We start from the raw sequence: 22,702 nt of genomic DNA on the forward strand, positions 1-22,702 counted from the left end.
CTTCTCCAAACTATAGAGACCCAGCTCCCTCAGTCTTTCCTCATAAGGGAGATGCTCCACTCCCTTAATCATCTTAGTTGCCCTGCGCTGGACTCTCTCCAGCAGGTCCCTGTCCTTCTTGAACTGAGGGGCCCAGAACTGGACACAATATTCCAGATGGGGTCTCACCAGGGCAGAGTAGAGGGGAAGGAGGACCTCTCTCGACCTACTAACCACCCCCCTTCTAATACACCCCAGGATGACATTGGCCTTCTTGGCCACAAGGGCACAGTGTTGGCTCATGGTCATCCTGTCGTCCACTAGGACCCCCAGGTCCCTCTCCCCTACACTGCTCTCTAACAGGTCGTTTCGCAACCTATACTGGAACCTGGGGTTGTTCCTGCCCAGATGCAGGACTCTACACTTTCCCTTGTTATATTTCATCAAGTTACTCCCTGCCCAACTCTCCAGCCTGTCCAGGTCTCGCTGGACAGTTTCATGATCAATGATTCTATTGTATTGCAAGTCATCACCATAAAGTACAATGAGGCAAAAACCTTAGCCCAAGCGCCACACTTGAAAAACACCAATACAGCAAATACCGGATGGAAGTAAGATATGATATACTGAAACTGTGAGATCAAGTGGAACAACTTTGAGAGCCAATAAATCAACATTGCGACTAATGACTATTAATCTGGACAGATCTGTCATTACCTCAACACTTTGGGCCCCATACTGGGTGCCAAAAATAACTGTCGTGGTTTTAACCCTAGCCAGACAACTTGTTCACACACTCCCAGTGAGTGGTGCAGGGCTGACAACAATCGAGACACCCCCCCCCCCCCCCCCAAAGGGATGGGGAGGAGAATTGAAAGACTGCAACTCCCACGGGTTGAGACAAGAACAGTCCAGCAACCAATGTACAACACAAATCACCACTGCTACCACCAACGACAACAATGATAAGAGAAAATAACAAGGGAAGAGAATACAATACCACCCGCCGAGAAGCGAGTCCGACCCAGAAGCCCGTGTCTTTCCGGGTAACTCCCAGTTACCCCCCACCCCGGGCATGACGTGCTGTGGTATGGAATACCTCTTTGGCTAACTTGGGTCAGATGTCCTGTCTCTGCTTCCTCCCGGCTTCCCCTCCTCCCTGGCAGAGCAGGAGCCTCACAAAGTCGTTGGCCAGGGTAAACATCACTTAGCAACAACCTAAAACATCAGTGTTATCAGCACTGTTCCCAGGTTGAAGTCAAAACACAGAGCTGCACCAGCTACCAAGGAGAAAAATTGACTGCTACTGCTAAACCCAGGACAAGTGGCAACATGAGCATTTGAAGCACAGAAGAGGTAGATAGGCTACAACCACAAAAAAAAATGGCTGAGATATAGAAAATTCAATATCTTACCACTTTTTTGTTTAAAAAGCCTTTTTCTGTGAGCCAAATCAAACATTTTTTTCCCCCACCAATTCTGTATTTGTCATGTTTCATTCACAGGCAAAATAAGTTACCTTCTTCCAAGAGCTTGTCAGACAAACTCTCACAGGTGTGTGAACTGCGGCAGGATTTCTTGGCTTATGAAGCAGCTATAGATCTCAGTGTCACCCAGAGAGGAAGCTTAGAATTAGAAGGCCAAAAAGTTGTATTTCCTGTGTTATCACTTAAATGAGTCTCTTTTCAACATTAATCAGGACTTTGGAATTACATGCAGAGGTTCCATTTACATTTAGAAAATTGTGGATTTCAGCCAGGGAATTAAAGTTCCTCAATTTCATGTACTGCGTTATGGACATCAGGCAACTACTTCTGTTTGGGCAATTTCTTTTCCTTACAGGTTCATGCTCAGATACATTTTATTGATGTTTTTTTTTTTCTGCTCATTTAATATTCCAGATTAATACTTATCCCAGAGCTAATGAGACAATGAATTTCCTTCCATTTGCTTAGCATTGTGTTTCAGAATTTGTAGACAAAAGTGAGAAGAGTATTTTTTATGGGATTAATTCACACTGTCTCACTTTGGGCATTTAATTTCCATGTCTGTATTAGAAGCTGTTTTCTCCATATTAGCAAAGGAGCCTTGTGCCAACTATTCAGAAAGATAGTGAGGGTTACTAAAAGTCACAAGTGTGGACACATGAGAAGTAGAAAGTTAAATAGATGAATAGATAGTTTCAGGAGTCTAAATCAGCTACTGAAGTGATCACTGAGGATTTGATCACTATCAGGGATTTGGGGTCTAACTTTATTTGGGTAATCTGGGTGTAAATTAAAATGCAACTAGGCTTGAGTGAATAAATCCTGAAGGATTTGTTAAGATAAATATTTGTCTTTTTTTTTTTTAAAGCTTCACAATATTTACCAGATAATATACCAAAGACATAATTATATACTTAAGGTTCTCATCCACTTAAACACTGAATGGATGGGTAAGCTAAGAATCATATTGCCTTTTACTAAAATTGTTCTAGTGTTATACCAATCACTACCACTCTGTAACTCTTTAACTATGAGTACAGGATGATCACATTCCCCCTTATGAGCTCTCTTTTCAGGAAATCAGAATATCAAAACAAATATTTAGTCCAACTTGGATCAGAACTGAGTTACTTTCTCTGTGAAGTTGCTTTTTCAGAGAAATAAACTTTCTTATGCATGCTATTAAAAAAAAAAGATATTTCTGATATTTCTTTTAAAACAATTGTTCCTTCCCAGTATTATCTAACAGCATTTACTATGTGATGCAATAACAAGTAGGACTTGACTCCTTCCTGATAGTCATTTAGTTTCTGTAAAATATTAACACGTAACTGGTCAGTTTGCTCTGCTGAATCATTGTTTTGAAACAGAATAATAAAATATGGCAAGTAATTTCCATTAACACTGTTCAAGGTTACTGCACTTGTGATTATTGACATATGTGCAGACTCTTCAAACATGTTAGATTACATTTGTTGATTTTATTGGGAAGCAAGGTAGCTAAACTATTTAAGTGTTCTTCTTTGGGTATTTGCTAGGCTGGGCACAATAGTCAATGAAACTTTGGAGACACTGCAGAAATTGCCACACTCCTCGTGTTCAAGAGCATAGAGTGTGTTTGCCCAGTTTCTGTGTGAAGAGAGTTCACAAGTTTGGCAGCAGTCTCTAGTTCAATTTTACAGCTCCCTGTTAATGATAAACCTGGGTGGAAAAAGTTTGTTCAATAAAAAAAAAAAAAAAGGAACAAGGGAAAAAAAATGCTGTACAAACAGGTCCTTTTCTGTGATAACTATGTTAATAAAGTCATTGCCACCCACCTCTAAGTACTCTGCTCTTGACTCTGTGTTTGCTTTGATTTTGAATAATGCTTTTGTAATACAAATATGTTTGCTAAGGAACGGAGTTTACTAAACTGTGATTGTGAGGGTTTTTTCTGTGTGTGAACTAGGCTGAAAGATATGCGTGCTTTTGCCCTGGGTTGGCTTCACTGGTTGACATTAAGGGTAAGTTCCATAGTACAAGGCTAGACATGCAAGAAGTGCTTGCAGAGGACAGCCTGGCTTATATTACCTCTGTGGCATTTCAGCTGCAGTATATGCTTACATTTCTGAGAAGAGAAAAAAAAATCTGTTGTTGAAGACTTACCTCTTTAATTAAGGATCCCATGTAAAGGGCAGTCAGTGGGGTCTGTTCTGCTGGTTTGACAACCACTGTGTTTCCACAACAAAGAGCAGGGGCGATCTTCCACATGAACATAACCAATGGGAAGTTCCACTGAAAGACAGATGAGAAGGTATATCCTATTTCTAATACATCACCAAAATACCTTTGCTTTTTCTATGATAATAGTGGGAATTGTCAACTGGGTCGTTGAACACTTTGTTGAACTCTCTTCAAAAAGAAGATTTTGTGAAAAAGCAACTGGCAAGCCATGTTACACAAAGACCAGTGATTTTGGTATATGTTAGTCCAGGGGATTCAAGGCCTTAGTTAAAACCTCAAGAGAAAATGAGTGTTCTCATCTAACAAAGCTTTATAGAAAGGTGCTGGATTAGGGGTGTAAGCGGGAGCTTTGCTATCTTAAATGATCACATCAGTCGTCAATCCAATTTTCTAAAGGAGACAAGGTAATAATGCTGCCCCTGCCCTCTTTCCTGGAAGTTTTACTCTTGAGGTCAGTACAGCCAGACTGCAGAGCAGCAGACTCCTTTGGGCTGCATATTCAGCGTACAAGGGATAACGTGGCTGATTAGAAAATGGGTTGTCCTTTTGAGAATATTTTTGATAGTGTTGGAAGCAGTGAGCCCATGAGCCTCAGTACAAAAGACACAGTAGACTTACCTTTACGAAAGAGGGGGAAAAGGCAGTTAACAGTTGACTATTATGTCAGAAAGGCTTGGAATAGTGTACATGCAACCGTTCTTTATCTATTTCCTTCTCTCATTTCAGTCTCACCCCACCCCAAAAAACAACAGGAGAACAAATAACACAGAATAAGACATCACAGGTTTTTCTGGATCATCATCATTAGAATGGAACTGAATGTGTGAAAGGGAAATAGAAATGATGAGTTCGCAGAAGTGTTTTGCAGGATTCACATGTTCCTCAAAGTTTTTGGTTTATATAAAAACATCCAGCTTAGTGGGTTGACAATTCAATGGAGAAAAAATAAAGATGTACTTGGAAGTACTTGAACATCTTTTAAGTGAAGCTCATGTTTGTACTAACTGCTTATAATTCTTGGATGAAATTTTATTTTGAAGTGGTCACATCTAGTGTTTAATGTAATTTAGCATATCTTGACTTTGAGTGCTTTATTTAAAATATCTTGTGACTGACCTACCAGAGAATCTAAACCAGCCGAATCCCAAGCTCTCTAAGATGCTGGATCCAAACATATTCCACTGATGGTCTCTAAATCAGTGTGGTGGTCTAAAGGGGTAACAAATCTGCAAGCTCAACTGAAAGACATCAGGAACGTGTGGGACCCACATGTCTGAGCAAATCTGACAGACAAGACAACTATTTCAGAATCTGGTAAGCTGCTGAGCAGGTCAGGTCAGGTTGCTTACACGTACAAAGAGGTGCGTGGATTAGGTGTGCCAAGTGCATGTAAGCATTTTCACAGAAACCCACTGAAGCTTTGTAGATCTCACAAAAAAATGTAAATATAGAAGTTGAGTTCCTTGGTGTTCTGAACTTTCAGACTCAGGCAGGACTTTTGAATCTTTACTTAAAAGAAGTGTCTTCAAAACTGGGAATTCAGACACTCCAAGCAGGAACTTGGGAACATATGATTGAGTATCATTGTGCTTATTGGACATGTTCTTTTGTCTGAATGCAGTTCAAAGCGGAGCATATATTCCAGGTCCTAAAGAGTTTATTTGCTCATAGGCTGTAACTGCTACCCTCTCCTACTTGTTTGTTTCTAATTCTTTCCTTTCCAACAAATCACAATTCTTCTTTCAAACTAATCCGTCAGTCAAAATTTTGAGGTTGATTTCCCTCCCATATACAGGGAGGAAAGAGACAAAGCTGGACAAGACTGATCCATTAAAATCTCTATGTTGCAGAATTCGATTAGTACTCAGGATAGTTTCTTTCAGGACCTGAAAATTTCTGATTGACAATGTTTCAGAAATGCACTTATATAGATAAAATTCTGACAGCATTTCTATTTGTAACAGGAACATTTGTGTTTTGCGGAACTAGCTCCAACTTACAGGAATAATTTGGCCACACACACCAATAGGCTCATGTCTTGTAAATGTAAAAAAGTTTCCATCTGGGGGGGAAGAAGAAATAAATTAGACATTCAGACAAAGTATTTGTGAGGAACAGTTAAATCAGAAAGAAGATAAAGTTGGATACCAAATTTAGCTGGAAACAATTTTACTTATAGATGGTAATTTTAAAATCTGATCTGTGCAAAAAAAAAAAACACAACTCAACCATAAAGTACATCTGGATTCAATATCTACTTTCCTGGCTCCAAAGTTTGATTCTGCCAGTCTGACTGAATTTTTGCAGCGATAACTGTGGTTCTCAGTGTGGTATGCACAGCACACCAATGAACATTCCTCATTTCTTTTTAGCACCTTTTTGCGGGGGTGGGGGGAAGTGCTCTTTTAAAAGCTACTTGCAACCCTGGGTATGTATCACACTTTTTAATATCAGCTCTTGGCTTATATCAAATTCATTAAGTATAAAATTCTCTTTGATTCAAATAAACATGTTTCATTAAGCCTAGTATAGAGATCTACATGATGCAAAAAATTGGGAGTATTTATCACTCCGTTTTTCCTTAATTCCTTCTTTATTACACTCTTCTTTTTGTCCTTCTGAGAGTAGGCAGCTAGAAACAATGTTTTTATAGAGCTACTTAATAGGAGAAGGAATGGAATGAAATTTAAGCTAAATAAAGGAATAGTTTCCTCATTCCTGCCTCTTCGGATGCTTCTTAATACATTATCCAGTAGCTGAAACAAATATCAATTTGTTCTAATTTTAGATTTATTAAGCAAATACCTGGTTTCAATTACTGTACCACTGCATAAACTACACACTGCTATGCAAAAGTAACCTACCAGACTTCTTAGCTGCATGTACATGAAAAAACCTTTTAGTGAATAACCAGTACTTATCAGTGGTGTAACAGATAAATAAATGTGGATAACTGCACTAAATATTTAAAATGAGCTTTATGCTATATCTTAAATAATCTATATTAAGAAGGAAAATATTTTCCATTTGACATTTTCTTTGTGTGTTGCACAACTTTAGGAAAAGGCAGTTTTTCACAGATCACATTGGGTTTCAGTTCTGTACTTTTGTTATCTCAGAAATACTCACCCATTGGTACAGTACGCCCATGGATTTTATCAGCCCAGCCTGCACAGTAGCGTAATGTTTTGACACAGGCACCTAAATCCATTAGATAGGCAGTGGAAAAGAGTTTCCCACCATCAATGGCTTCCATCGTCTGCAGACAACAGCAATTACAAAGTTAATATCAAAAGTTGATAATGGTTCTCATGCTTGTACTTTGTCATTTAGATTTCAGTTTTTGAGTTCAAAGGTTTTCAGCGTTAGTACAGAAATTTAGATTGGTTGTCATCTGCAGGATACATAGCATTTGAAAGACCCAAGGTAGAAATTTACAAATGAGAAATTTTCATGATGTTTTATTCACATTTGTAATGATGAGATGTTCCTAAAAATCAGTAACATTTCTCACACCTGAATCAGTTATTCTGTTATAGTTTATACTGAACATTCTATGAGCGCAGATGAAAAGGTCAGCTAGGAGTCTGTACAAATAACTGATGCAAATAAAATGAGCGGCCTCCCTCAGCCTATGTGCGCTGACATCCAAGGTAGGCACTAGTTTCCTGAAAATAACTGGCACAATAATTTAGGACCCTGTGCTGCATAATTATTAAGGGACATCTTTCTAGATGCTTAATAAATGCATGATTAGCAACTCATATGAGCAAGAAGACGCAAAGCATGGAATAAAATACCTTGACTGTTTGATGTGCAAGTGAAAGTTCTGAGCTATCAAGACCTCTTAAACAGGAAAAATTCATTATGAAAAATAAATACTTGCAGAGAAGAGACTCTCTTTTATTGACTGTCTACTGACTGAGTGAACTAACTGATATTATTTACATCCAGGCCTGACTCTCCATTCTATGGATCATCATGCCAGGGAGATATAAGCCTTTAGAATAAAAATCAGAGAATATTCATTCAACATATAACTTTTCAGCTGACTGATTCTGTTCCACCCACAGAGACACCAGCACTAAATAGGGTTGATTTCCAGCCAAATCTAGGGAGCATGGTTTGGATTAATGGCTTTTCAATATCCCTAATTTTGGGGACATCTAGTTAAATACCATGTGCAGTTCTGAAAGAATGTTAACAATTTATTGACACTGCTAGATTTTTTTTCTCAAGTTTTCTAGCACACAGACACTGGAGACCTTCAGCTTTGTTAACAATGCTGTATGATTGTTCCTACTTAGTAGGAAAACCCCCAACTATATTTGCAACGTCTAGTCAGATCTTAGAAATATTTTCTTTTCTAAATTTGTTATATTTTATGCCTGAGGATTTTTTAACATTTTAGGCTGAGTCTACAAACTGGTCCTTCAATTACAGTGTTTCACCAACAAACTTCTCTGCGAAGTCTGCAGTTTTAGTTAACTGGAAACAATGCAGATATCATATTTGGGAAGAGAAGAGAACAAACAGAGAAGTCTGCAATGCTTGATAGTTTTTAACAAGGAACTGATTAAATGAGATATACCCTTGACATTCCAGGCAATATGTTTGGCATTGCTTTGTTCTGTTTGGACATGGGAGAAAATTCTAGCCTTTCTCAAACTTATGAACACTATAGCTTTGAACATCACAACAGACTGAAACCTAGGAAAAAAAAATTCTCAGTGGCTCTTTCAGTGTTTCGACTTTTTCTTCCAGTAGCCTGCCTATAAGGTTGGTTAGCCTCTGGAGCTTCAGGAGAGACATCTTATACATACCTTAGTATGTGAAACACTGAAATGGAATAATTTTGATCCTGGCTAGATGCACAAACTCAGGAAAATCCTTTGCAATGAGCTTTAGGATTCTGTTTTGACCTCTGTTATTTGCAAGCCTATTTGCTATTCTGTAGTAGTAGTTCTACGTTTAGGATTAAGTTGTGAGTGGAGAAAATCTCTCTTCATTCTGATGAAGTCTGAAAAATATTTCATTCAAACACACCTTATTTAAAAGGGGAAAGTAGTCAATAATACGAGTAAGGTGTAGGAAATAAAAACAAAGTCACTAAAATACAAACTTAGGAGGGGCCCAGGAGAAGAGCAGTACTTTCATGCTATGAAAATGGCAACTGTGAACTAAAACTAACTTAATGTTTTAGCTTTTCTGTGGAAAAAAAGATTATTTTTCCATCCTCTTTGTATGAGTAATTCCTTAGGCTGTACCAGAAAGATGCAAATGCTAGCTTTTTCAGTATTTAATGGGCAAGGGGGCATACACTTCTTTTTAAAAATGTAACTCTCTCAAAAGCTTTTGTCTTTCAATTCCAATATATCTAGCATTTTTAGGAGTATATGTTCTAGCCACCCAGGTTTTCTCCTGACATACTATGTGATTATTAGTCCTATCAAGGTGACAAAGTTCACTTAAAGAAATAACCTTGTTGAAGGAAAGTGTAAATTGGAAAGCCGCAGACTTTTGGAATTGAAGGACATAACCTTAATTTCTTTGAATGTTCATTTTTATTTTAAAAACCTGTTTGGGACACATGCAAGTATCTTTCTATACTACAGCCCATAAGGACAATAGAATGGGCAATAGATTCTTTGCAGATTTTACATATTTTGATAGTTTTAATTTTTGAGCTTATCAGTGGTGCTATTTGTCTTTAAGAGCTAAATGCTTCAAACTGTGACGAGATCAGTCAGCGTGATGATCCTGAAGGCTGGGTACTCCTCCTGCTCTCTCAAATCTTTGACACTGTTGGCAGAAAACTAAGTTTCATCTTCAGAGAGTGCTTGAAGTACCAAAGACATCACCTTAATGGTGATGTCTTAAACGTGGGGTTTCAAAGAAGGGTGGGGGGAATACTACACTATCAAAAAATTTGATATCAATTTCTATTTTAAATCTTCTTTCTTCCATAATGCACAATCAGTAGGTGGTGGTGCTATACCTCATGTGTCTGCTGTTAAGAACGGCAAAATGTCTGATACACAGTAACTGGTAATGACAGGGCATCATTCCTCACCACCCATGTTCTTCCTACTAGGAAATAATCCATTGCTGCCTTTGATTCTGGTTAAGGCTTTCTGCTCATTGCCAGTTGTTAGCAGGACTTAATAAAGGACCAATGACAACAAAATGCGTGGCCTTGAAATTCAAAATTTCTCCTAGTTCCGGCCTATATCATCTGAAAGTGCTGGGTCAGGCTTTGAGTTCAGGCCTTAGTTCAGGCTTTGTTTTAGATGTGTTAAGTATGTGGTCCATGTTAATATGTCTTTAAGAATCAGTAATTGATCTTGCATCAGTTGTAGGTGGCTAAAATATCACCTTGAAGTTAATCAAATACTCGAGTAATTTTTGGATGTGGGGTGCTAATAGACCAGAGTGTAAGCCAATTTATTGAGGTCCATTTACAACACAGATGAAAAACAAGAATTGAGACATCCCGACTCCAAGGATTTAGCAGTTATATTTGCTTATATCTTTCTTTAAGAATAAGACATAGGCTTTTCTCCCAGTCTTTTTGCTCATGTATCATACTCACAGCTAAAATCACCCGATCTCTTTCAACTAAGTCAGCTAGTTTATTCAAGAGCCTTCCTCGCTCTGAAGCATCCATTGTACGCCAGGGTGACCCAAGCTCAAAAGCTTTTCTAGCTGCTTTAACAGCCTTGTCTACATCTGCCTGTGGGGAAAACAGAGAAACTTTTATAATCAATAATTGAATCTGTCAAGTACAATAATATTAAATATATGGGTTATTTTCATTCAAACACTTCTGCTATAATTTCAGCAACGCAAAGATGTATGAAAACCAGATGGGTTCTCAAAGCTTCTAAAATAAAAACACACTAAGGATCTCTATTTTTAAAATTTAGATTTTCAAATCACCCACTTGCTAGTGTCTGTAATTAGGGATATACTCACCAATTACATTGATGATCAAATCTTTTCTATGAACAAAGAGATGCCCAAACCTGTAGGTTACATATTTAAATACTCAGCTTTACCTAAAAGTGGTGGTGTGATGAAGACCAAGTTAGAAAAATCTGTTCTTTAGGATGATTCATAAACTAAACACCAATTTAGAATTGAGGAAAACAAATCAATGCATTTGGTATAGAAAGCTTTAAGGAACATTTCTATTTAAAATAATTTAAACAATTGACTAATTGATGAGGTTTAAAAGTTAAGACTATGTATTTCAAAGTCTAAGCATGGTCTTTGCAATACGCAAGCTAATGTGTCAGTTCATTAATGTTTTTTATAGCTTAATTTATGATTTGCCATTTGGATTTTGCTATAGAAGGAAAATTCACAATGAATAATAGAAAACTCTTTTCTGTGCAAGTGTATTCCAGGAAACAAAAAAAACTAGTTAAACATCTCTTGAGAAAAGGATTTTTGCACTTGGAAAGATTCTATATTTCACAATTTCTGTATTTTTTTTTCCAGAAAAAAAAATTATATAAAAAGGAGGTTTATTCTGTTTTTCTTTGTTAGAAAGTTAAAACAAACAAAAAAAAAAAGAGAGGAAACTATACATGGCACATTTCTGTGAGCAATTTCCATGCGTTATGTGAAGGATTTCTTTTGAACTTTTTTTTATACTGCTGGTTGCTAGAGTGTCCTCCAGGGAAATCACTATAAATGTTGAATATGTCAGCAAATTTGACGAAGTCAGCACCCACGTCAGTTGTGCTAACTGCGAACCAGATCTTGAATCTTTAACTGATGTTGGTAGATGACAACTAATTTTTAAAAGCCAGGTGCGGGGTAAGTGGCTTAGAAAGTCCAGCACAGACCTGCTAGGCAGGAGAGGTCCACAGAACTTCCCAGAATTCTTTCCAGAAGTCTGGGAAAAGATAGGAAGATTCTCCACAAATTGTCCAAAAAACCCCTATAGAACCACAAATAGGTTCTCCACAAATAGTAATAGTCATTACTAGTGGGTAAAACTGACCAGTCACGTACATCAGGGTGCTGCAATCGTTGCTGCAATCTATGAGATTAAAAAGAATTGCTTTTCTTCAGAATCTATCACAGTGTCGTGAAATACCTCATCACCTATGTGTGACCCAGAAAATTGCTATTTATTTCATTCTACTATTTTCTCATCTCTTTTTATCATAAATATTCTACAGCTTTGCAATATGTCTTTGGGGGATATGCGTTGGCCTTTGCTGGAAAAGAACAAGGGAAATCTTGAGAATGATGCAAATTAAGACTTGATACAGTGCCCTGTGCTCTTTGTACTGCAAGTACAGAAATAATTAAACCCAATATAAATAATATAAAGCTAATATAGGCCTCTGAATGAAAATCAAGGAAAAAAGATGTTCTTCAGCTGTATGAAAATTTGGGCACATCTACACCATGAGTTTAAAACTTGATAACTCCTTTCAGAGCTAATTTAGAATTTTTGCAGAAGTACATTTACTTTACGTCCCACTGACCATTTGTTGAGCTGCTTTATTATTACCAGAGGCCTTCAGGATTAGCAAATGTAGCTTGAAAGAGCCACCAAACTGAAAGGAAAACAGTTCCCACCCACAGATGTGTCTGTGTTTTCTAATCTCCACTTGCTTTTTTTAAATACCACTGCAAGGCAGTGTACAACTCTTTGTCAACCCCATTGTACACACAAATTAAATTCCTCGAATCTCTTGGCTCATTATCTAAAGACTAGGCTCTAGAATATTAGGTTCACAATGACTGTGTAATTTACTAGATTTGTACATTTCACTTGGCAATTCAGTTAATAGTAGTTGTCATTACACATTAGTTTGCAAAATTATTGGAAAGCAAACCTGTGTGTCGAACAGTATTATCTCTTTATTTAAGGAGTTGTTAGATTACTTGTAAGGAATGAAGGTTACAAAAGTTCTGAATGGTAAGTGAACAGTTGCAGGTCATGAGTAATCTAATTTGAGGATGATCAAATGTCGGCCCAACATGATTTGCAATGTAGTTTGGTTTTGAATGCTGAACAGAGAAGAGGCAGAAGACATATCATTTTGTATCAAAACTGCATACATTTCTAGTGGGATATGAGTCAACAATTTTTGTAGTCCACTGCTTAAAATTCACCAATTCACCATGACGTAAAGAAACTGGTTTTGGTAGAATTACTGTCCATGTGATAGTTTACTTTCAGTTTCAGGTGTTTTTAGAACCACGTTCAATACATTTTTCACAGAGACAAATATATGAAGGGGCAATACTGAGAAGATCATCCTTATAGAGTCTGTGTGGGAAAACGTATTTTTTTAATATTTCTTTATATTTTCATCTATAATAAAAGCCTTATTTAAATGTGTAATGGACAGATTACATCACTGTGTAAGAAAAAGCCCCGGAAAAATAACAAAAAACTCCAGCTAAATTATTAGATGTTACTGATCAAATATAAGAAAGGATAAATGTTATTAAAAAAAATAACAAAAAAAAATTATTCAAACTTTCCTTATATGAATAAAATCGTAAAAGTAAAGCAGTTTTTCAGTGTCTGTTTACAAGTAATACTAAAGCTTAGTAAAAAAGCTAAGAATTATGTCTGCAGGAGAAGGTATATGGCATGAAGTAGGTACATCTCTGAGGCTGTGTTTTACATCAACACAGATGGTCTTTTGCCTTCTTGCTTTTAAGATGTTAAATTAAATTTAAAGCTAGGGTTAAGATCAAGAAAGAAAACTTTACCTTGTCACCTTCTTCAACTTCACAGATTTTCTCTTCATTTGCAGGGTTAAAGACTTCAAATTTTTTGCCACTGACTGAATCATGCCACTCATTGTTAATAAATATCTGCAGAGGAAGAAATAGTGTAACAATAATAGTAACATTGTCTGTTACCTCTTTTAATGAATAAATCTATATTTCATATCAGACAGCTGCCTGATTGATAGTTACCTGAATTAAAAATTGAATAGCTGTTTCTTATGGTATTCTGAAGACATGAAAACTCATATACACACTTAACCAGAAACACCTTTTAAAAACTGGTTTCCTTTGGAAAGGCAAACTTTATCTCTCTATGAGATATCTTCACTTTGTTTTATACCATAAAAAGATACTGCTACAACGGTAGCCTTCTGCTCTCAAACTGAAGTCTGTGATGTACAGGGGAAGTACAGCCCTTAATATTCTACCTTAAACTACACTGGTTTCCAATGTTCATAGGGTTGGTAATGATGGAGAGCATGTCTGTTATGTGCCCCAGTAGAAGTAAACCAAATTCTTGGCTTTACTACATAAAATACATGTAGTATATTGGAGAATTAGTTTATTAAGCTTTGTTTTGATATCTCTTTACTCCTTCCTGCCAAAAAAGAAAATCCCAACAAAAAATAACCATTTTTCTGAAATTAAAGTCAAGACTAAAAAAATCCCAGCACCGTCACTGCTACAATCAGTATGGCTATCTTCTGTTTAAGAAGTTCCTAACTGTTTGATGTTATTCATTATTTATTCAATAATTCCTATCAATAGCCTGATTACCTCCAATTTAATGGTCAGAGCTTTCAAATTTTTTGTAACCATGACATTGGTGACACTGTCCTGCCTCCTATTCAACTTTTAGGCATAAATGCAAACATACTCTTGTTATTCTGACTATTACTTCCAATGTCTGGCTGTTATTGTTTGAACCGCAGTGGGTATTACATCGAATCAAAATAACTTCTGTCCATTTTAGTAGTTTTTTCACACTTCATTCCAATTCTAAGGGTCTCTGTTATGTCTCTACATTTATTTCCCTCAGCAGACACTACCACTCTTGATTTTCCATCCTCCCAAACGTCATCAAACCCCCTTTACTAATCTGTTGCTTTTATGTGGAACATCCATATACCACAACAATGAGGCCACCATGTATTGCTTATTTAGCTGTTTTAACCTGACTTTTACTTGACAGGGACTAGAAAAAGACTAATATTAGCACCAAGAAAATAAAATAAATAAAATTGTGTGTTCCTTAATCTTGCTATAAAATCCTATGTTTTTATAATATCTTTCTATTCCAACTGTTATAGAGTACCAAACATATAGCTAGCAATTGAGAAGCACGAAAGAACAAATAATGCACAGCAACTACAGCCTACACCACAGTTTACCCAGCAGCAGTGAAACTGATACCCACAGTTCATTTAATATGTGTAAGGAACTGTGTCCTTATTCAAAGATCAGACTTTTATGCTGACCGAAAGCACATTGTATAATGAATTTCTTTTGCATGGCAGGAACGAATACCATCAAGTCTTGATTGTAACATTGCTGGTGCACTTAGAACAGACCTTAACAAAGCAAGGTGGTCATTTTTGATTCCCTTAATGAGCTTTTATGAGCCATAACCCTTTGTGGTGTAACAACCCCAGAAATTCAAACATAGTCCCTTGCGCATGGGAATAAGGAATTGACAAAGGTACTGTTACAGCTGAATATGTACTTAAATGTCTGAAATCCTTATAAAGTCTACATTACATCAGTGTCATACAAGAATACTTTCTCCAGAGACAGTACAAAATTCCCACTATGTCTGCTTTATTTTTACTACTAATTTTGTTGTCTGTTTGACATGTCACTTTCCTTCTCTTGCAAGCTCTCATTTCAGTTGTACTATATACCCCTTAAAACTATGTCCAAAGAGGGCTTTAGGAGTGAACAGTCCTCTGTGTGTCTAGGTTTTTGGTTACCAAATAAGACTGTTGATGGAATCTGTAGAAATTAGACTGATTTTCCAACTGTTCCTGAAAAATCAATATTTTTCAAACGTGTAGGGAAAATATCAGAAAGAGAGAGAAAGGAAAACGTAATTGGAAAAAATCTGATACATGGCACAGATGTTGAGAAAAGATGTCTGTGCTGCTACCACATGTAGTGTAGGCTGTTTTTTAAAGTGGGCATGATAAAGTATATAGTCCAATGTTAAAAGTACCTGTCATCCTCTGTCTAACCATCTCTGCAATTTCTGGGTTTGGATCAGTGTTGAATGGGGATCACCCCCTCATGCTGCCCTGCCAGTGCCTGAGCCCACCTTCCTACTACTGCTTGCCTGGTGCTTTCTCTTTTTGTTCTTTCCTAGTACTGCTGTGTTGCTGCCAGACATATGAGATCTTGGTCATGTTTGGCATCAAGAGCATGGAAGGCTCTGACTGACTGTATCAGGTATTTTGAGTTCAAACTGTGCCGATTTTTTGGGTCATGGGGTCTTGCCCCACCTATAGTCACTGGAGATTAGCTGTGAGGCCAACAAGCAGAAAAAATGTGTCTTTTTTTCCCTCTCAATTAGGATAAAAGACCTACTGTTGCTGTTCAGAGTAACAGGAGCATTTAAATAGAAAACTAGAAAATACTTTGTGGCAGGCAAATCAAAGCAAATGACAGTTGATTCAGGGCAGGACAAAATCAGGGCACCAAAACTGAAGGGCAAATGCTCTTTGCCACCCAGACCTGGGATTTAAAATTTACCACCACAACCATGTTATGAAAACATGACAGCTTTCAGTATCAAAACTACTTACACTGACTGTTGTTAATTATTGCTTAATAGTTTGGTAATAACTATTAACATTAATAAAAATGTTATGTCTAAAGATACGTGATAACAACTTTTTATTAATATATCCCTGTGTTTCAGCTTGCTTCCATATGAGTACCATGTGTAGAGTGTCACTGTTTCCTCCAGCCATCAGGACTGACCAGAGAATTCTTGATTTAACAAAAGCTGTCAGGGAAATAAATACCTAGGTCCTAGGAGATTTCAGACATATGATGAAGTTGATCATAGGAATATCAGCAGAAAAATTCTGACTATAGTGAAAGGACAAAGGCAGCAGCTAAATGGTTAATATGAAAAAGCCATCTTTAGTAACTAGCTTCATTGCCAAGAAAAGAGACAAAGTACAAGGTAAATATTAACATAACACTGCTATGATGTTACAGTATGCCAAATTCATATCTGCCTGAGAAAGGAATAATAGCAAAACATACCATTTTTGGAAGATTTTAAAGTATTTGTTTAAATACTACATTTATTGCACCAACCAATATCACCCATAATATTGGTTTAGAGTATCTTTCTTATTAATGTTTCTAATACCATTCCCATCCAAAACATAACCTTACTCTATTAAATATATACACATCTTTGTATCAGGACTATATAAATCAAACTATCCAGATGTTTTTCATAAGTTAGATGGCAGTCTTATATATGCAGGTATGAAAGACAGGAAAGATTAGGAAAAAGTTGAAAGTCTCCATGTAAACTGTGTTACATACATTGCAGGCAGCTGCACTCATAACTCTGCATTCAGCCATGCCCATTTAATGCTGGGGGGCATGTACAGTATTTTGTCTGTTAGTCAGAACTCCACTGGCAACTTACATTTTTTTCTGCTTGTTTGCCATACCTAAATGCAAAAGACCTCTTTTGTGTGATCAATACTGTGAAAAGTCTGTAGGGGGTTTCAAGCCTCAGTGTTTCTGTAGCAGTGACTTAAAAGTGTGTTTAAAGAAGAAAATACTTAATTTCTGATGTTGCATGAACCCATATTCTGTATCTGTCTATAAAATTATTTGTCAGAGAATTTTCATGTAATTCACTATTATTGTTATAAACTGTAATCCATGCTGCAGAGATGTAGTCAAGGAAAGTAATAGACCTGTCTGAAATGTGGACTATCCCAGATTCAGCTGCGAAAGGCAGCTTTACAAATACAGAAATGTTTAAGCTATATTCTCTTTAGATATCAGACACTCTTCTAAATTTATGGCACAAGAAAAAAGCGTAACTTCTTCCCACCATAAATCTGCCCCATGATAGTCTATAACTCTTCCTATGATAAAGTTTTTCTCAACAAGGCTCTACAAATGAGCCCAGCTGCCTGTTTGACAGAGCCAAAAGCCATCACCAAATTTCAACAGCTGCTTGGCTGCTCAGCTGACTGCTAACAAGCTTTCTAGTGCAGACAGTAAACCAGGGAATGACCCTACTAACGTTTTCTTAGAGGCCAGGAAGAGTGAAGAGGCACCATGGCTAGAGCTAGGCTCCTGCATGCTGGAGGCAATTCAACACCACTCAGGTGAAGTGATTGTTGGCACCTATTCACACTTGCTCTAGCAGATCATAAGAGTCATTCAGGTATTCATGAGTTTGAAAATGGAAATAATTCTTACAGTTAGATCTAAACCTAAAGGAGATTTGTAGCCCAAGAGGAGGCTTGTTTCTTGTGCTATAAGTTCTGATTTAGTCATCCAAAATATGTCATGAAGTCTCACTGTGTATTTTAGGCAATACAGTTAAAATACGTGAAATTATTTAAGGAACTACTAAAGACTGCCATTTTAAGCTTTAAACAGGTATATCAATGCAGAATCCCTGCTATAAAATCTCTTCCTTTTCCTAGGTTTTTACTTACAAAAAGTTGATAATTGGCTAATATTTCATGTAACTTCCTTCTTCCTCCCCCGCCCTGTTTTGCTTGTGAAGCTAGTGATTGCATCATATGCGATACGCAGCTACAATTTTTCTTCACTCCAAGTGTGAACCTTTCCACATTTTCTGATATTCCATGTGCATCTTGGTGAGAGAATGCGCTGCTGTTTTCTCCTCCTCATGTAATTTGACAGCCTAATAATTAACTGATCTGAGTTTCTCTGATTAAAGGAGCACCATAGGGCTTAGTGCATGTGAAAGCATTACGATAGAAATCATTTGCCAAACAATCATTGCCTAATTCCTCAGTGTTGACTAAGTAAAATATTTACTAATACATTTTTAGCCAGCTACCAACACTCATTCAGTTCAATTCAGTTCATCAGAATAAAGGAGATTCAGACAAGAAACTACTTCAAGATCACTTTGTGGTTCAACATCCAAGCCATTTTAACCATTTAAAATGCATTCAATTTAATTATTGAAATGCAAATTACCTGAAGAGTGCCTTAGTTTTATGTTATATGTGGAAGGCATAACCTAAACCATACGTATGGATATGGAAATCTATAGATCCATGGAGATGCGGAAATACTTTGTTAAATGATGTCTGTAAAGGCCCAGAATGACACTCCCCTCATAGAAAATAAAATATCAAGAGTGTTAAGTAAAGGGGAATGTCTTTTGGACATCTCCTGCAGACCTTATTTCAGATCGCTGTGTACTGGCTGTTGATGTTACGCATTGGAAGAAACAATGAAAACTGAGTTTCCAAAACTGAGGGATCTGCTGATATCCAAGGTGGTTCAGACAGAAAGGTTAACACATCAGCAGTAATTACATCTTCCTCCATCTTGATCCTTTCAACATAACTAGCCAAAACAATCCCACACCCCACATTCTAACTTGTATGAGACAGGAGAGAACAGGGTGGGTAAGAAGATGAGATTGGAAAGACTATGAAATTGTGGGATGACTGCTCACAGGGGGTGTGTTGGATTTGACCACTTGTAGGTACACACTTCTGCAAAAAATTGCATTGCGTTTCTGCACAGTTACACTTTGTATGCAGTTTTCAAGAAAACTGCATTTAAAAAAATTGGTATCTATTGTGAAGACAAAAGGAACATGCACTTGCTATGTGACGCTATCAATTGCACATTGTAGATTTTTCAGCTGGATGTCTTGTGGCTGCTTGTCATATGAATGTAATAGGCTTTTGCTAACTACATGTTTTAGAAGGATAGAAATATTTGGAGGACTTTATGTCTTGCATGTTTAGTTATATCAGAATTCTGAGCTGGCACTTTGTTCATATGAGTTGTTTTCGTTTGGAAAAATAAAAAAGTCAAACAAACAGTGCTGTAGTTTTTGGAACACCACTGTGACCTAGGTATGACTCAGGTACAAAAGTATATTCTCCGAATTAAGCTTTTATTTATTTATTTATTTATAAGACAGGAAGAGCAGTAGAGACCTATCACATGGAAGTACTACATAGCTTTCCTAGCCTGTTAAATATTTACAAAGTAAGATCCTGTGTGTTTTATTCATGAAAGACGTGCTTTGAAATCTGGTTAGGTTTTTCCCATGAAAAAAGTAGGATAGAATGGAATTCTAAAGGACTAATCTAGATGATCCCTGAACACCTGCCTTTGGGAAAGAAAATAAGCAGTGATTCTAGTAAACAAAATTTATTTCCATTGCAATGTTAATGAGAAAAACAAATGAACAGTAACTGAGGAGTCACAAAAGGGAAGAGTTCCAGTCTGATCAATTGTTTTACCTAAATTTTCAGAGGGCCGAGTTTCAGTATTTTCTGCCAACAGTTTGATCAAAGTTCTTGCAGATATCTGATATAAACCAGGCAAAATGCCTTTTCAAGCTAGGAACACGAGTCTGGATTCAGACCTTCTTTATCTGTGTATTTCTAACTGCATATGGAAAGAATTTGCTACTACAAAAACTTTATGGTAATACCGAATAATTAGTGATGGGAGACTTTAGCTGTTTCATTGATAGTTACTTGTTTAAGCTGAAAACCGGATTCAGTATCTCTAGAAAAAAAACATGTGAGTGGAATGCATTTTCTTTTAGTTTAATTTTCACATATCCCATTCTACATAAACTTATTTGGTATAATGATTTAGATCTGATTGTAAAACAATGCTACACACTAACATTTATTTTGTTCTTACTGTCAGAAAAGCAATAAAATAATAGAAACTTTTCCTTCTTTGATCCCTTTATACTTTCTAGGAAGGTTTTCGCTGCAGAAAGTTTGTTTCAGGAGAAAAACAACACACCCCCCGAGTGAGATATGAAATGATTCTATCACACTTGCATGTTTTCTGAAAGGTTAAAAAGATCACTGAACAGTAATTGCTAATATGCATAATATCGGAGGAAGGTTAGAATAAACATTTTAAGCACTGATTTACTGCTGCTTCCATGGTTCATATAAGGTTGAAATTCGCACATCCTACTGTCTGAGCTGAATGCATAAGAAAAATTAAGAAACATAAACACTACTAACCTTGGTGTACTTAATTTTCAGATCTTTGATTGGCTCTGGCAGCGCTGGCAAAACTGGAGCAGGGCTGCTCTCTGAACCTTGCTTCTTCATATTTTCAGTTGTGGAGTCTGAGGACGCTCCTGAAACACAGGTGAAACAAGGTATGAGGGAAGTGAAGTGATTTTTGTCCCGACTGAGCTCCTAGCTTTACTTGTGCTTTTTTATATGTACCCAGCTATGACATATTTGCATGCAAGAATATGATTGGATGAAAGGACTCATTGCAAAGAGAAAATGACACTACATATTTTAAACCAAAAGCAACAGCTTTTTCCCTGAGATGAGACCTCGATGAAGCAAATGTTGCTAAAACAATCTGCTTAGCCAGACACTACAAATTCTTACTGGGGAGCACAGTTTAAGGCCTCCTCACCTTACCTGTAAAATCGCTTTCTCTCAGCAGGTGAGTCCCCAGATTTTAAGTGAAGTTCTTCATGTACTTGGAGGCAGCTCTGAAGGTAAAGACAGAGTTCTTAGCTCTGGAAAGAAACTAAGCCCTTCTCACTGCAGAGTTGGCAAGAATAATTCCCAGAGCTGGAAAGCAGTCACTAAAAAAAACAAGCCAACTTAGGTTACGCTTTTACATTTTAATATGTGCAGAGTACTTTATAATTCCTGTAATTAATACTTGGTTTGTAGATCACAAGATAAGGGGTGACCACGGTGATACAAAATCCGTCATGTTTTTCAAGAAATGTGAAGGTAGGAAGAAATCGTAAAATCTGAGTCTGTTGTCTTTCAAAACAAATTATTTAGAAGACAGGACTTTTCTACTCAGGGTGGAACCTGGTGCATACATGCCCAGTTCTAACCATTAAATGAGAAACATGTCTCTGGTATTGACAAATCATTTATAAGGGACAAGAAACTTCTTTTTTTTACTAAGTCCTACCTTTTCTAATGAATGGTATCACAGAACAAACTGGGACTGAATTAGCTTTTTTTTTATATGCCAAGCTTCTGATACATGCATAATGAATTTGTGCCATAGAAATATAGAAATGATCTTATTGCTTTCATTGAGACTACACAGATCTTTATTTTTAAATTGTGTTTTAATTAACACTTAACACAATTGTGTGAACACAACTCACTGTATTCAGTTAATTCATGTATCAGTCATCATCTAAACCATCTGGCAATGGACACTGTGTTGCTTTTAACTCATGATGATACAGGACACATCACAAGATTAATTTTACAATGCATGTTACATGTAACATACTGTTTGAATTAAAAAGCGTGTTTTAATTATAATTGATCTGTGTGTGTGTGTGTGTGTGTGTGTGTTTGGACATACGGTTGGAGCAACAATTTCTGGCCCTTAGAGAAGTCTAAGTAATTTCTGGATAAGGCAGAATTCTATTCTTGTGACAGTTGTCTCTCAGTGAGATGTAAGGAGCCATGTGGACATGAACAAGTTTCAATCATTCACCCGGTCACATTAATGAAGAAGGGCACCCACTCCTATCACTGGAACACCATGGTATCCAAAACTACCACCTCAGTTGCTTCCTTTCGGATGCATCCTTCAGCTGTTAGGCCTCAGCTATCTGGTTCAAGACATAACAGTGTCAAATGGTATATTTAAATGTTTTGTGAACAACACTTTCAGACTTTAACATTTTGGGTTACAATGTTTGCCTGCTTCAGATAATGCATTTGAGTTTCATGAAAAAAGGCAATGTCTAAATACAGTTTGTTCACTTTTATTTGAAATATAGCTTTTCAGTGCTATCTTCACATAGCAATATTTTGTCATTTTCATTTCTTTCTTCCCATTTTTTTAAATTACATGTAATTTTCTGATTTCAACACTAAAGTCTACTCTAATAATCTTCCTGCCACTCATTTCTCCATTAACTAGGAAGGAGTTTGCCTCTAGTTAATTCACCTATTAATTGCTCAGATTTATCTAACTCTAAACAGAATTTAGCTGGAACTGAAAGACAGAGA

At 36.8% G+C, this 22,702-nt stretch overlaps 1 protein-coding gene across 1 annotated transcript in view; it reads right to left on the minus strand.

Annotated features, from left to right (window-relative positions):
• ALDH1A1 (aldehyde dehydrogenase 1 family member A1) overlaps positions 1–20,897 on the minus strand; it is a 36,019-nt gene extending 15,122 nt beyond the window's left edge. Inside the window, exons 1-6 of the mRNA XM_061470814.1 lie at positions 20,708–20,897; positions 13,437–13,541; positions 10,282–10,422; positions 6,819–6,948; positions 5,690–5,751; positions 3,612–3,740 (exon numbers count right to left, since the gene is read on the minus strand). Of these exons, the coding sequence (XP_061326798.1) occupies positions 3,612–3,740; positions 5,690–5,751; positions 6,819–6,948; positions 10,282–10,422; positions 13,437–13,541; positions 20,708–20,797 (657 nt within the window). The 5' untranslated portion in view covers positions 20,798–20,897. The remainder of the gene's footprint in view (positions 1–3,611; positions 3,741–5,689; positions 5,752–6,818; positions 6,949–10,281; positions 10,423–13,436; positions 13,542–20,707) is intronic.
• Between the last annotated feature and the right edge of the window lie 1,805 nt (positions 20,898–22,702).

This window comes from Pezoporus flaviventris, unplaced genomic scaffold, assembly GCF_033815535.1.
Source record: "Pezoporus flaviventris isolate CSIRO_AGI_PZ_B2104156 unplaced genomic scaffold, CSIRO_AGI_Pfla_v1 ptg000064l, whole genome shotgun sequence".
NCBI lineage: Eukaryota > Metazoa > Chordata > Aves > Psittaciformes > Psittacidae > Pezoporus > Pezoporus flaviventris.